The 15,963-nt window shown below is 39.0% G+C and overlaps 1 protein-coding gene across 5 annotated transcripts in view; it reads left to right on the top strand.

The window, feature by feature from the left end:
* Positions 1-15,963, top strand: part of TSGA10 (testis specific 10) — a 39,475-nt gene that overhangs the window by 2,266 nt on the left and 21,246 nt on the right. For 4 of the 5 annotated variants that reach the window (XR_013837853.1, XM_079972575.1, XM_079972573.1 and 1 more), the window contains exons 2-10: positions 3,669-3,785; positions 6,072-6,287; positions 7,765-7,830; positions 8,822-8,989; positions 9,783-9,938; positions 11,382-11,555; positions 11,696-11,773; positions 13,594-13,745; positions 14,170-14,285. Coding sequence is in view for 4 of the 5 variants with exons in the window: in XM_079972575.1 (XP_079828701.1) it covers positions 3,669-3,785; positions 6,072-6,287; positions 7,765-7,830; positions 8,822-8,989; positions 9,783-9,938; positions 11,382-11,555; positions 11,696-11,773; positions 13,594-13,745; positions 14,170-14,285 (1,243 nt within the window). In the remaining variant the exon portion in view is untranslated. The remainder of the gene's footprint in view (positions 1-3,668; positions 3,786-6,071; positions 6,288-7,764; positions 7,831-8,821; positions 8,990-9,782; positions 9,939-11,381; positions 11,556-11,695; positions 11,774-13,593; positions 13,746-14,169; positions 14,286-15,963) is intronic. The other variant, XM_079972574.1, reaches the window with a different exon arrangement.

The following is a 15,963-nucleotide window of genomic DNA, read 5'->3' as shown; positions in this document are numbered from 1 at the left end:
TGGCGTGGTGGGGGGGGCTGCTGCCCCCCCCATCAAGTAAATAAATAAAATTACTTACCGGTAACTAAAAATAAAATTGTAGAAGGAATTTGACAGATTTTTCTGAGCACTTGTGGTCAAAAGAAAGTAATTTAAAGTAATTTAAAACGTTTTATTCTGAATCTGTTAGACAGAGTCATATGGAGAATAATGACAGCTGGGTGTCCTGCCTCCATTAACATAAATCTGGGCTACACCCATGCTTGTGAACTGTTATAGGACTAAGCTCAACATTTAAGATGGCCCTAGTTATTACCTTAATTCCCAAAGTACACAATGGGGAGATTAATTCAGTGATACTTACTTCCCAGTAAACATAGGATTTGGTTGCCTAGGCATTACCCTAACAAGTAAGGGATGTGAGTGGTGCTGTGGTATAAACCACTGAGCCTCTGGGGCTTGCTGATCAGAAGGTTGGCGGTTTGAATCCCCGTAATGGGGTGAGCTCCTGTTGCTTCACTAGTGCAAGCAGAAGCAATATAGTCATGCTGACCATATGACCGGAAAGCTGTCTGTGGACAAACGCCAGCTCCCTCGGCCTTTGAGTGAGATGAGCACCACAACCCCATTGTCGCCTTTGACTGGACTTAACCATCCAGGGGTCCTTTACAGTTACCTTTTACCTAACAAGTCTTTTTTAAAAAATGTAATCTGCTATTAATAAATAATAAGTCACTTACCAGACAATTTACAATATTTTTATCCATGTTTATCCAAGTTTTTCAGGAAAAAAGTTATAGAATACTTTTTCTGTTGTATAGTGCAGTTGTAAGCACACGTACTAGGGACTTTTGCCCCATGAAGGTAGAGATCAGTAATCTCAGATCTTAACATGATATATTGTGGTAATTCATCTAATTAATGTTACTTATCATTTATCATAAAAACATATCCTTATAGATTGAAGTATTTTGTGTATTATGAATAATGTCATCTATAGGCACAGAGGAAATAAAAGCAGATATAATGGCAAAAATACTATGGACACTTACCTGGGAGTATCACAGATTCATAGGGCTGGAGGAGGCTTTATAGGCTATGTAGTCTATCCCCCTGCTTGATGCAGGAAATCCAGAGTTGCTTCATCTTGGAAATATGGTTGTCCAGCCTCTGCTTGAAGACCTCCAGCAAGAAACAGCCAACCACCCCTGTAGGTAATTCGTTGCATTGTTTAACTGCTATTACCATCACAAATTTTCTCCTAGAAATCTTGTCTCAAGTCTCATATACGGTAAGCAACATGCATAAGCCTAATTAATGTATAAAGGGGTTAACACCATAGCACACGCATCCGCAAACTCGGTCCTCCAGCTGTTTTGGGACTACATTTCCCATCATCCCTAACCACTGGTCCTGTTAGCTAGGGATGATGTATGGAAAATTCTGGCTGATGTATGGAAAAGCACATGAACCTAACCTTTGAAGATTTTGTAAGTAAACCAGTTTTTAACTTACCAAATGTGTGGTGTTTTCCTTTGCTGGGAGAAGAGGGAAATATTGAAATGCACTTGGAAGGACATATTTTAAGGGTATGACAGCCTATAGTTCCATGCTTCACTTTGCTGCATATTTTGTGGCTTTAAATCTCCTTGCATTGTCTCACAAAGGGTAGTTGCTCCAGACTTGGATCTTGGCATCCAGGATTTGCACCAACAAATTTAACTTAAGCCTTTTAGATCTAGTCCTAATCTCTGGGACAAAAGAAAACAGGGTGCTCCAGACTTGGGTGATTTATTAGCACCCAATTATTGCTATACTGTTGTAGCTTGTAAATGGAATAGCAACTCTGTTTCTAGACTTCAGGAATCAAAATAACATTCTGTAGCCAGGTGGCCAGTCCCCTTTCTCCCAGTCCCAGATGTTAGGGGTGAGGATATTATATTGGACCATATGAGTGGAAAGATTTAAATAATTCCTCTCCCTCGTTTTGCTCCTAATTATTATTGCCTTGCCCCAATTTGGGGGGGGGAGGGGGAAGGATAAGATATAGTAAATGCAACACTATGTGGAAAGGAAGGGTTAAAGTAGACTCTCAGGGAGGACAGATGGACCATAGAGAAGGAAATGTCTAGAGCAATCTATCTAGGTTATAACTGAGCCTGCAAACCATTGTACAATAGTCCATCTAAACCTGAGGAAATTATACAGCTGTTCCTTTGTGTTTTTTAAAAAAGTTGGATTTTCTGAGCTTTGAAGAAAATGAGAGCTGATCAGGGAGCAGAATGCTTTGTTCACAACATCATACAGATGCCCTGTAAAAAGTGAGTGAATGAAGTGTGGTTATTCCACAATAAATATCCAGAGTGGAAGCAGCCCTGGGCTTTTCCTTATTTTTTCTTTTGGTAACATAGTTTGTATTCATTTTCATCTTTAAACTTTAATATGGTTGCATTGAGATATATGTTTATTTACATAAGAGCATATTACATGCATCAATTACATAAAAAACACACTCAGATAAAAGTTTCTGAATGTATGAAAGTTGTGTCAAAGTGTATATACCAAAACTATTACAAATATTACATATATGAACTGATGTAAAGTATAAGTAAAAGGTATTTTGTATCAGTAACAATTAGAATTTGTAGTAATCTATAGGAAGGAGGGAAGAAAATAAAATAAAATATGTATTTCATGCACACCACACTGTGCTCTAAACTATGGATACTGCTCTACCATATGCTTCATTATTTGTATAATCAAGAACATCACACCAGACTGCATAAAATTGTCTTGTTTCTTTGGCCTCTTTCTACTTTTAATTTTTGTGTCAGTTTTTCCAGTAATGCTATTTGCCAAATTGCATTATACCATTGGTCCATAGTTAATAATTGTAATGATTTCCATATCTTGGCAATAGCTGTTCTTGCAGCAATTAATAGATGTGTTGTGAGTTCTTTGTTTGTAATTTGCAATATATTATGACAAGTTAATTGTGGTGTCATGGAGACTGTTTGCCTTGCAATCAGAGATATTTCTGTAAATACATTCTTTCTATAACTTCTATTTTTGGACACTCCCACCACATGTGCTGATATGTCCCTATAGTGGGACATCCTCTCCAACATATGGGAGAACCATTCGGTTTTATATAGGCTAGGCATCAAGGTATTAAGTACCAGTTGTACACCATTTTAAGGGCTGTTTCTCTGGATGTTGCTGATATGCATTTTTATGGCACTTTTGTCCACAATCTGTACCCTGCGTCTTCTTCAATTTCTAAACCCAAATTTAGTTCACACCACCTCAAATTTTGCTGAGGAAAAAGTTGAACCTCTATAATAGATAGATTTATACAAATATATTAACCATTTTGTGAATATATTTTCTTTCACTGTTATTTTTCCATATTTCGTCACCTGTCTTGTGACTTCGTCTTTAACCTAGAAATTTGTTGATGAACCATAGATGAGCACACTTTGACTGTGGTTTTCCAGCCAGCCCTGATCCCATCCAATTATATTGCCATCTTTCAGTTAAATATATACTGGTTTGGGTTTCAACTATATTTACAATATAATACCTTATGACAATAACAATCAAAACTTGCATTTTTTCAGCCGAATGCAGAAATAGACTATCACAAAACAGGACTGTTCTTTAAACAGTTTTTGCTTCTTTCCCCCCAGAGGTTGACAACAAGAGAAGAGCTTGTGTTAGGTTGTCCATTTTCTGAAAGTGAGAGAGCTTCAAAATCAGAAGACAGCATTAGGAAAGACAAAATCATCCAACAACTACAATCAGAGGTTCTATCATATTTTTCTGAAAATTTGGCTATTTGTAACAACTAAATTAGACCATAAACATAACATTTTGCTGTGAAAAATGGATTTGTCCTCTCATTAGAAATGTAGGGACAAAATAATGGCATGGGATCAATGGTTACATTGTAATGACTATATAATAGTAGTTAATCAACCTGTTGTGGCATTTTATCATGACAATATCCATGTGTACTAATGGGCCTTCCCAATGCAAAAGCCTATAGGTTTAGCTCATTTGTTTACTGGAGGTATATGGAGAGTAATTACAGTACTTAGCTGCATCAGGACTACTTGGCTTTTATTAGTCTTGAATCAGACCTGACAAAACTAGGTTGATGGATTCTTTAGAAATGGATGAATATTGTGTTTGCCAGATTTGATATCATTTCATTGATCAGAAGAGCATACGCTGATCACAAGACTGCTCATTAGCAGCAAAGGGCAAACACAATCCATATTCCTTTTATATAACATATGGCAAATATTTATTGAATACATAAATTGTTCAGACTGTGGCAGGAATCTACCCAGCGCTCATGGGAAAATGTGGCATGATCTCTTAGAGTTATCAAATGAAACTTTAACACACGGCATGATAAAAGTCTGTAATTTTATCAGGACAAGTTACTTGTAGTTTACTGTTGTAACAATGGTTTTCTCAAAATTTATCTTCTGTACTATGAAAATAAATAAAAACAGTATTTAAAAAAAGACTGCTCATTTGCTTAAAGGCTACAATATTAGCAGCAGCAGTAGGCAGAAGATTATTGAATTAAAGTGTCTTTTATAGGGTTGGTTTGCATGACATGCTAAGCCAAACTTGATTTTAGTGAGATGTGAGCATGCTGGTTTTGGGGTAGGAGCTTGCAGCTGCTTTGTTCCCCCCTGACCTTTTTTGCTGCCATGCTGCACTTAAGTAAGCCATAATTTGACTTACCATGTCCAAACCATGGCTTATAGTTAAGCTTTCTCTTCACCAGCCATGAACTGTTACCAAAGTTTAATCTTGTTTACAGCTTGTTGTTACCAAGGAGAGAGTTTAACCATGAGCCCTGGTTCAAACAAAGCAAACCTTGGTTAAGCTGGATACAACAATGAAAGGATCAGGGAAGAGCAAAACAGCTGTGAGCTCCTCTCTAGGAGCTTGCATACTTGCACAGTCTCACGAGGTTTAGCATGTCATGCAAGACAGTATTATAAGCTTGCTAGTATTACTGGACAGATTTTATTCTAGTATGCCCCCACCATATGAAAGCCGTAGACCCTGGATTTTATTTCATGCTTCAGGCTCTATTGTATGTTTTACATGGAACTTTGTTATCATTCAAGATCCTTAGAAACAAAGTTGCTGCATAATTAGGCACGTTCCATGAGCTGCATTATATGTTCTAGCTTTCTAACCTTAGAATTAAGACACTGAATTTGACATGCATGCATCATAGGCAGATTTTAAAAGCTTCATTGTCATTCAGGTTCCAGGTGAAAAACAACAATTTCCATACAGCTGGAGGCCCTACTGGGCATGATGATGGCAGGTTGCAACATGAGTTCCCCTTGCCCCCATGAGCTTGCCTGTAGTCTTGGAGCCCTTCTGGAAGATGAGGCAAAGTGATTTGGTGGGAAGAACATGGGAGCTGGGTTTGACTTTCACTTCTGGACTAATTATTTAAATAACACATCATTCCTCTGCTTTATATTAAATCAGTGGTGTGACCCAGCTTTTATAGGCTGGTCACTTTGGCCTTAAAAGTTCTCATTATCTAACCATTATCGGATTTTCTGAACAATTCAGCATATCACTTTTGAAGCACGCCTAAAGTGTTGGTCTTTGCATAGTTTTTCTGTCTCTCTTAGTCTACCTTACCACTGGGCTGCTTCACACATGACAGTTTTCTTTTAGTGATGTAAAAAAATGCTTCTTTACTGTTCCTATTGAAACTTGGTTCATTGAGGCAGCATCCAAAGGATTTTGACAGCTGATGAGTTTATAAGGAGTCACAGAGTTAGAGATAATCTAAGATGTTTGGGGCCTGAGCTCTCCAGGACTAAAGCTGGAGTGTCACTTAGTATGTGTGAAATTTATTCCTTTAGTCATGCGTAAGCTCAGCCAGCCATTTCCATGTGGGAGCAAGCAGTTTCAATGTACCTTAACCATGGTCAGCTGCTCAGGAGCCTTTTACACTTAGTATGTGATAGGGACTAATGTTTTGCTGCCAAGACTTAAGGTGTAGGAGAAGTGAAACCATTTTGTTCTTTTTGACTTACAAGGTTGAAGAACTGCGAACAAAAAATATTGAGTTGGAGAAGTATGTTACAAAAATACTTGATAGTAAGAAAGAAGTAACAACTCAAGTGGGTGACTTGACAAGTAAGAATGAATATCTCTGTAAAGAACTCGCTCATGTAGACAAGTTAGCAGAACAGCTGGAAAAAGAAAAAGAATTTGTATTGGATAGTGCAGACCAGGAAATTGCAGAAGCCAAGGTACTTGAATTAATAATAAAATTTTTATACATGCAATGCTTTTATAGTTTGTTCTTTTTAAGAATTAGTTTCACAATTACAGGAGAAATTTCCATTTCTGGATCTCATGTAGTTTTAAGAGTTTGCATATGTGAAATACTGGAATTGTAACCAATTGGAAGAGCTGTAGCTCAGTGAATGAGCATCTGGTTTGGATGCAGAAATTCCCAGATTCAATCCCCAGCATCTCCAAGTAGAACTGGCAAAGACTTCTGTCTGAAATCATTGCAACAATACTGAATTGGATGGATCAAAGGTCTATCTCAGGATAAGACAGTTTCCTATGTTCCTCTCAGTGTTCAAATAATTTTACAACACACACACACACACACACACAAAATGTTGACCGAGTAAAGAGATACAGGTGTAGGTCAAAAAATATTGTGGACATTTAGCCTTGTAAGGTGTAGAGCAGAGGAGGGTAAACTTGCAGGCGCCACTGTTGAAACTGTGATATCCATCCATCCATCACTGTTGAAACTGTGATATCCATCCATCCATCAAATCACAGTCCTTCAACATAAAAATCCACTCCTGGTAATCCTAAGCTTTCTTCATTCCAACTGGATAATTTAGGAGGGATTCATTGTGTTGCTGTTATTGTTAAAGAATCAGGAGTCAAAAATCCTTACCAATCTATAGCGTGTTCGAAAAGTAACTTACACCTGTTGGATAATGTAATGCAGTAGGTGTCTGGTTACTTTTTGAACGTCCTGTGTTCAAATCACCCAGAGATTTATCAGTAGATCCTGATCTACCTTGTGCCCAACTCTGAGCTGCCCTCCCTGCCCCAAAGAGAGGTGCCTCCTCACTCTGCCCCAAAGGAGCCTGGGAAGAGGATGCCCCCAGCCTTAGTGGCCCAATGGAGACTGGCCAAAGGTGAACATGAGGCCAGCACCTTACCTTGGGAGGCAGCAGCAGCAGCAGCAGCATGGTGGAAAGGCTCCCCTTCAGCACCGGGCACTCAGCTCCCAGGCAGGCCTTGCACACAGCAAGCACAAGAAAGGCCAGCACAGCGCCTGCCTGCCTGGCCTCCCTCACCCACTTACATGCTTACTCTGAGGCTGCCTCAGCTCCTGTCAACCAGCACTCCCTGGCCAGCCCCAGAGGACCATTTGCCTGCAGAGCTTGTAGCCAGGGCTGCTACAACAAACAGCTGATTAAGCCTTTGGGAGGCAGGACGCAAGAGGGCATCAGAGGAGGGAGGGAAGGAAAGAGGCACAGAGTCCAGTGTTGCCTGCAGCACCCCTGAGTGCCACAGCACACTGGTTGAAAATCACTGTGCTAACTGACTGGCACCTCAGCTCTACTGGGTTTGTCATTTTCAGCTCATCTTAAGGAGTTATCCAAATGCATTATTAGTCAGTGAAAAATATTTGCCAAATGCTCTATTTTCAGTTTTCTTAACTAATCATATTTTTCTTTCTTTTCATTTTAGTCTCAGATTAAATGCCAACAAAATACTATACGGAAACTGGAACATAAAATCAGCGCCCTTAGCTCTGTAAGTTACCGGTACATATCTTTATTTTTGCTGATGAAACCTCATATCATATGTACATTGCAAAAAACATTTGCACAGATTAGTACAACTGATACGTCTTTTATAAGATATTTAAATGCATAATTGTAGTGTTAAGAATACATAATATTCAAAATGCCCCTTAGTCTGCATTTTATGTCTTTTCAGGGATCTTTCTCTTTCTTCAGCATTAACAGTGGTTTGACCTCCCTGCATGTCTGTAACACAGAAAGCAATGGGCAAAATTCTTTTATATTCAGATTGCATCTCTGTGCACCTGGGAAGACATTGGGGATGCAAGCTGAACATGGTCATTACTGCACCCTTTCCTAACAACCCTTAGGTGTGTGGAGTTGGTGGGCGGGCTTAATTATTACCTAAAGACGTACTCTCTTCAAGTATAGAAATTCAAGGAGTAATCTGTTTATAAGGAAACCTTTTTCCTAGAGCCTTTTCCCTAAGAAATCTCATCTACCTGTCAGAATGGTTTGGGTGTGCCGTTTCACACTTACCTTCTTTTCACTTGCAGAGTGTACTATGTGCACCTGCACCCAAGCTAGGAAGCTCTGCGTATTTTTTTTTCTGTCTAGCAGAAAGATTGACAAAAGATCCCTATTTTTCATCCATACCCTGCTTCATAAAGGACAAAGAAGGAAAGAGAAGGCAGGTGGCGAAACCAGTCTTCTTCTCTCACTTAAGTTGTCAGCTATGACATTTGTTCAGTGGTGCACATAGGCATTCATAGCCACATGCATGCTAGGTTCTCCCACTCTCCCAGCCTTTATTGTGAGATCTGCTTCATACAACCAACTCTATTAATCTTGACAGAAACAGCTTTAATGATTTTATAATATGGTAAATTCTGAAATTCTGAAACATAAAAAATCTTGTTTCTGCAGAAATGTGTAAATATTTGTCTTAGTTGGAAAAGTATGTTTATAGTAATAATTGTTTTCACTTTGGCACTTAAAAGCCTTCCTCAAACATTGAACTATCACAGGAGAAGCGTCCCTCAAGGCTTGACAATTCTATCAAGTCAGCAGAAGAAGACAGATATCAGCTGAAGAAAATGCTTCGAAATACGTCAAGTCCTAGGCGCAGCTCCTCTCATTCTGTTTCAAAGGAGCTTTCTCCCATCCGGGTATATTTTTCAACTTTCATAAAGTATAGATTTGTGCATTTTTTCAGCTGATTTTGATTACTTGGCACTATTAATATGCTAGCAAGGGACTGAAGTAAATTAATCAGGCTACCTAAATCCTGTTGAAGTCAGTAAGATTTAAGCAGCTTTACAATGCAGTTCTGTGCATTTCTATTCAGAAGCAGGCCCAATGAGTTCAGTGGAACTTGCCTCCTGATAAGTTAGAATTGCAGCCTAATGCATACAAAATACAGGTTGCATTTTCTGGTATGCATGCTATCTGGTTCCTGCATACTGCTGTTTGGATTGCAAGGACTAATTGATGATGGATTGGTAGGTGGATGGTTCTGTCATTGGGAAGATGTTGTACTACATTATCTTTTGTCGTTTCTAACTTTGTGATATGTACCTAAGTTTATACTATTTTCAAGGTATCTGTCAACTTAAATCTTTGTTTAGATTCATTTCAATAGAATCAATCACATTCTACATAGTATCTAACAAAAAGCATTTCAGAATAGTTAATTGTGGACAGATTAATATGAACTGAACAGACAGAAAGATATCCAATGGTTAGTCATACTCAAAGTAGATTAATTGAATTCAATAGACTTAAAGTCTCTGATTAATACTTACTTGGATATTGCCCACCATCTTCCTGAATAATTTAAAACTGGATAATCCAATCAAATTCTAAAGTTTGTGACATGGATGTTATTGATTGATTGATTGATTGATTGATAAATCAAAAGCAGTAGAAAAGTAGATCAACTTCTCTTCATTAACTGTTTAGGGATGTAAATCTGATCCAGAATTTCAGCAAATGTTGAGAGACCGTGATGAATATAAGACAATGCTGGAAAGATATGAACGTCACATGGCAGAAGTTCAAGGCAACATCAAGGTTCTCACAGCAGAAAGAGACAAAGTTATTCAACTTTATGATCAGGTAATCTTTACAGGCATATGGAATATTCTGGTAAGAACAATTTCTGACAAAATATAAAATCTTAAAGTGTTTGGGAGCTGTTAACGTTAAGATTGCCTTAGGAGGCCTTGTTGAAGGTTTGTCATCCTCAGGATTTATGAGGTAAAGGTAAAGGTAAAGGGACCCCTGACCATTAGGTCCAGTCGTGGCTGACTCTGGGGTTGCGGCACTCATCTCACTTTATTGGCCGAGGGAGCCGGTGTACAGCTTCCAGCTCATGGGGCCAGCATGACTAAGCGAACCAGAGCAGTGCATGGAAACGCCGTTTACCTTTCCGCCGGAGCGGTACCTATTTATCTACTTGTACTTTGACGTGCTTTCGAACTGCTAGGTTGGCAGGAGCAGGGACCGAGCAACAGGAGCTCACCCTGTTGCGGGGATTCGAACCACCGACATTCTGATCGGCAAGTCCTAGGCTCAGTGGTTTAACCCATAGTGCCACCTGTGTCCCGATTTATGATGTGCAAATACTTAAAATGTGGGCTCCTACTTTTGGCACCTAAACTCTGGAATTTCTCTTTCTGGAGGGATATAGGACTGCCTTATTGTAGACTTAAACAGTTTGTTAAAATATTTTTGTTTTTCTAGGCTTCCTGCACTTAGGTTTCAATTTATTTTCTGTTTTATTTGTATAGCCTGATTTTATATGCAGAGAGATTTATGATTTGGATTTTTAAAATATTTCCCTCGTTTCTTTTTTGTACTATTATAATTTATTATTGTATCCTGCTTGTACATTTACACTGGGGAGAAAAGTTTTGAAATTTTGAAGATGAATGAATGAATAGATGCTATCTCTTCTTTTGGGACCCATCATGGAAAGTAATGTGAGCAGCAGCTGGTGGGAAGGGGTGGTGCCACAGACCTGACCTAGTAGCACTGCTGCTGCCATGTAGCAGGATGAGGTGGAGTAGGGTGGTAGTGAGGTCAGGGTGGTTCAAATATAGTGGCAGGTATGTTAAATTGGCTCTGCTGGTGTGCCTAAACCACCATAACTGAATTGCTACTTTGCCTTACCTCTTCGCCATCCTGATACACAGCAGTAATCCTGCTGCCAGGACAAGTCCACGGTGACACTCTTCCCTGCCGGCTGCTCCTGTACAAGCTATTAAGAACATAGAAAGAACATTGATGAATTAGATCAAGGATTGATTTATTCCAGGATCACGTTTCCACAGTGCCAGCCTGATGCCTCTGGATAGCTCCCAACCTAAGCAGGTTTTAATAACAACAGGCCGTCTCTGTTGCTTGGGCTATTTGTGGATGTGGCATTATGGGTTGTATTCACTTTGTATATATCTGCTGAAGTAAGTTGGTTCCAGTTTTGTCTTTGGTTGGCTAGTTACAATTTAAGTTGTCTTGAATTGGACAAATCTGCATCTGAGTTTTAATTTTGAATGATAGGCCCAGGAAGAAATAAGTCAACTGCGAAAAGAAGCTATGAAAGTCCCGAAAGCATCCAAAACTGCGATGACTGCGCAGGCTGTTTTGAGGCGTGTGGAAACAGAAAGGGATGCAGCTATTTCTGATTTCCGAAGGATGTCCACTGAACGAGATAGCTTGAGAGAGAGGTTAAAGGTTTGACTTTTTATCCAAATTCATTTGTGCAACATCTGTTCAACATAAGACAATTGCCAATACCATTGTGTGGTATCTAATCTAATAGATTAAATTTTATTATACTAAGTGTATTTGATTTATGTTTTTGTTTGATACAGATTGCTCAAGAGACTGCATTTAATGAAAAAGCTCACCTGGAACAGAGAGTTGAGGAACTGGAGTTAAATGTTCAGAGTGTAAGGGAAAATGTTTCCTTATTTTAAAGATATGGTAGATATAACGTTAAACAAGTGGTTAGAAGCCTGTAAGGACAGAGACATTGAAAAGATACATTGAATGATTTTTTGTATAAATATACAACTCTTACTACATTATTCAAGAAATTATTTGTATGCATTAATTCTTATGTTTTTATTTAGTAATCTATACAGAGCTTTATTTGTTTGTTTCCTTATTTATTTATTTATTTATTTATTTATTTATTTATTTATATCTCGCCTTTCTCCCAGTGCAGGAGTCAGATCCAAGTTGGCTCACAACATGCATTAAATACAGATACAGCTAAAAAGCACACCAAGCAGTTAGAAGTATAAAAAAATAAATAAGTTACCATATTTAAAAACAACACTGAATTAAAACAACTTAACCATTTAAAAACCCAACAACAATTCATACCATTAAATGACCCTGCCACAATAGTGGCCAAAGGCCTATCTAAACAAAAAAAGCCTGCCTGCCAGCGAAAGGAGAGAGAGGGCCAACCTAACCTGCCATGGACTAGAGTTCCACAATATGAGAGCAGCCACCAAAAAGGCCCTCTCCCATGTCCCCACCAAATGTGCCTGTGAGGGTGGCAAATGGAGAGAAAGGTGTCCCCTGAAGATTTCAAAACCTGGTCAGGCTTATCTAGGGAGATAGCCTGGACCCAAGGTGTATAGGGCTTTGTAGCTCATGACCAACATTTCAGTTGTGCCCAGAAACAGACCAGTAGCCAGTGGGCTTATTGTAACAATGAGTTTCGATTCTCACTGTAACCTGTAACCTTTATTAAAGGGAAATATATTTTTAAGGAATTAGTCCTAGAACCTGTAGTATATAAGATACAGTCTTACGGGGGGGGGGGGGGAATAGGAGACTGATTTGCTCTCCATTCAGGGTTATCTTCAGGTTTTTGTGTGCTTTGGCAACAGAGCATCAATACTCCCAGTTTGTGCATTAAAGAACTGCCTATTTTTCAGCTAATCAGGTCCTTGCTCTGCTATGCATCGTGTTACATTTGGCTGTCTTTATTAAGATAATGCAATCAGCTGAGGTGGACAAGGTGCTCGTGGCAGTGCATCTGACCACATGCGCCCTTGACCCCTGTCCCTCCTGGCTTATTAAATCTAGCAGCGGGAGACTGACTGGTTGGGTCCCTAGTATGGTTAATGCTTCGCTGCATTGGAGGGGGGCTCTGCTGCATCATCTAAGTCTTCTGTCTAGCTTGGCAGTCTATAGCAGACCCCCACAGTAAAGTCACTGTTGTTTCTTTCTCTTACAATCTTTACCCATATACTCTCAGTCTGCTTTCCATGCTCCAAGTCATGGATTTCTTCACAGGTATACATATCCTTACATATAATGCTACTCCTCCTCCCTTTCTGCTTGGTCTATTCCTTTAAAACAGATTATACCCCTCAGTTTCTACGTTCCAGTTATGGGTCTCATCCCACCAGGTTTCAGTAATGCCTACCAGGTCATACTTGCAATCCTGAATTAAAAGCTCAAATTCATCTTGCTTGTCTCCCATACTCTGTGCATTTGTGTGGAGACAACTTCTTTGGAGGCTTTTAAGCAGAGGTTGGATGGTCATCGGTCATGGCTGCTTTAGCGGAGATTCCTGCATTGCAGGGGGTTGGGATTCGATGACCCGTGGGTTCCTTCCAACTCTACGATTCTATAATTCTATAAAAAGTCTGAAAAGGCAACACAAATAATTTCTAAGTAAAGGTGTATGTTAATTGAAGTAGTTGGATGTTATATAAAGTAATAATTCCTTGTCACTTTAATGTCTCAGCTTGACAATGAGCGATTAGATCAAACATCAAAGATGGCTTTAATGAAGGAGACAATCGAGTCTCTAGAAATGGAGATGAAAATATTGGCAAAAAGAGCAGTAGATTTTGAAAGTGAGCTAAGCAGGCAAAAAGCAACTAATGCTTCACTGAGGTAACTGAAATATGTGTTGAATCAAATATTTTATGTTTCTAAGTTTGTGCCTGTTGACTGGCTATAATCTTAACTTTTTGAGATACGAAGTAGGCTTATTAATGGGATATAAATAATAATGTAGTTTAAAAGGATGGTGATATACTGTATGTTCTATTTTGGCAATAGTTGCTCTTTAGTTAAGTTGGCTTTTTTCATACACTAATTCTAAATTACCTGATACCTGACTTGCACTGACTAATATTTGAAGAGTTCAGTAGCTTGTGCTTAGCTTTTATTAACTGTTAATTACGCATTCACAAAATTCCCTTGCTCTATAGTCACTAGCTATTAATTAGTTGCTATTTATCATGAGATCCCTTTTAGTGTTAGTGCAAAGTTTGTGTGAAAAGATAAATTTAAATTGCCCTTTGTTAATTTTTAGCATTATGAATGAAAAAATGGAGCATAACATTGCAGAGGCCCAACGACAACTCTCAAAGAAAAAATATGAATTACAGCTCATTCAAGATAAAATTACGTGTCTAGATGAAAAAAATGGTAAGTTTCAAATGCAAACCTTTGAGTAATTTTTAAAATTTATTTTATATAGGATTATTTATTGGACCATTGCAATGTGATTTTATGTGGGGCTACCCTTGAGGGACGCGGGTGGCACTGTGGGTTAAACCATAGAGCCTAGGACTTGCCAATCAGAAGGTCGGCGGTTCGAATCCCTGCGACGGGGTGAGCTCCCGTTGCTCGGTCCCTGCTCCTGCCAACCTAGCAGTTCGAAAGCACGTTAAAGTGCAAGTAGATAAATAGATACCACTCCGGCGGGAAGGTAAATGGCGTTTCCGTGTGCTGCTCTGGTTCGCCAGAAGCAGCTTAGTCATGCTGGCCACATGACCCGGAAGCTGTCTGCGGACAAACGCCGGCTCCCTCAACCAATAAAGCAAGATGAGCGCCGCAACCCCAGAGTCAGCCACAACTGGACCTAATGGTCAGGGGTCCCTTTACCTTTACCCTTGAGGCTGGTGCAGAATTATGCAGCCTGGTTATCAGGTGCTGGCTATTGACAAAATATAACACCTATATTGTGAGAGTTGCATTTGGCTAGCAGTATGCTACCAAACTATCTTCAAGGTCTTACTATTAAGTATATTAAGTCTAAACACCTGCGGCTTAAAATCTTACCTTACTCATTATACCCCTGCCTGACTTTTGCAACCTGCCTCTGAGAAATGTCTGATGGTGCTTGATAGTGTCAGACTATCCTTAAGAAGAATTGTGCATTTGGCACTGGGGTTATGAAACTCTACCTAGTAAAATCAAGTTGGCATTGTTTGTAATTAGCTGAAAGTGCCCAATTAAGACTTGGTTATTTCAGCAAGCCTTTTTATGCAAACAATTTCCTGTTTTTATAACCTTGTTGAGTGACTCATATTTATAATCCTGCATTTCTGTTTCTTGAATGTATTCTGCTTGGTTTCATTTGTTATGTCATTTTGGGTTTAATTGTGATTCTGTAGACCACATTTTTATGAGTTTTGGGCATAGAAATGAATTATTAATAACAACGACTGGAGCCAGAGACTGGCAAGTCTACAAGTGTCACCCACTAATCCATATGGATGATCTTTTACATCTATTTTGTGCCAAGTTTCTGCCTAAGTTCTGTGATTTATTTAGTCAGGAATATTTGTTTCTATGACTTTAGTACCAGTGAACTTTTTTATATAGGAGGTAGCTGATAATAAATAATATTTAAAATTTAAATCCATGATTTAAATTTTCTGCTTTGCTCACCGAGGTCATGATTGAAATCGCCTTGATCCAAGCACTGTTTTTACAGTAATATAAACAGTAACAAAACTGCATTCCACAAGCCTTAGGCACAGAGAGGTGTGCTTTTCATAGAACAGGAGGAGCCAATGAGGTGTCCTCCATATGATTTTGGACTACGGTTTCCATAAGCCATGGTCATCAAGGCAGTGGTCAGGAATGATGGAAATTGTAGTCTTACAAAAACTGGAACATACCTCATTGGCTACCCACAGCCTGTGTCATTACAAGAATGTGATGCAAAGTATAGAGCCCCAAAATGATGCTACAGAAAGTTCAATTTTCTTGGCTACTTGGGCAAAGTTTGACAATTAAGGACACATCCATGGGATGGAGTTTGTGCTGTATTTATATAAAGTTATTTAGAAGTATTTGAAAATTATTGGGAAATATG

Source organism: Podarcis cretensis, assembly GCF_951804945.1.
Source record: "Podarcis cretensis genome assembly, chromosome: 4".
In the NCBI taxonomy this organism is placed as follows: domain Eukaryota; kingdom Metazoa; phylum Chordata; class Lepidosauria; order Squamata; family Lacertidae; genus Podarcis; species Podarcis cretensis.
The sequence above is the reverse complement of the archived record's forward strand: the minus strand, read 5'-3'. Positions and strand labels throughout refer to the sequence as shown.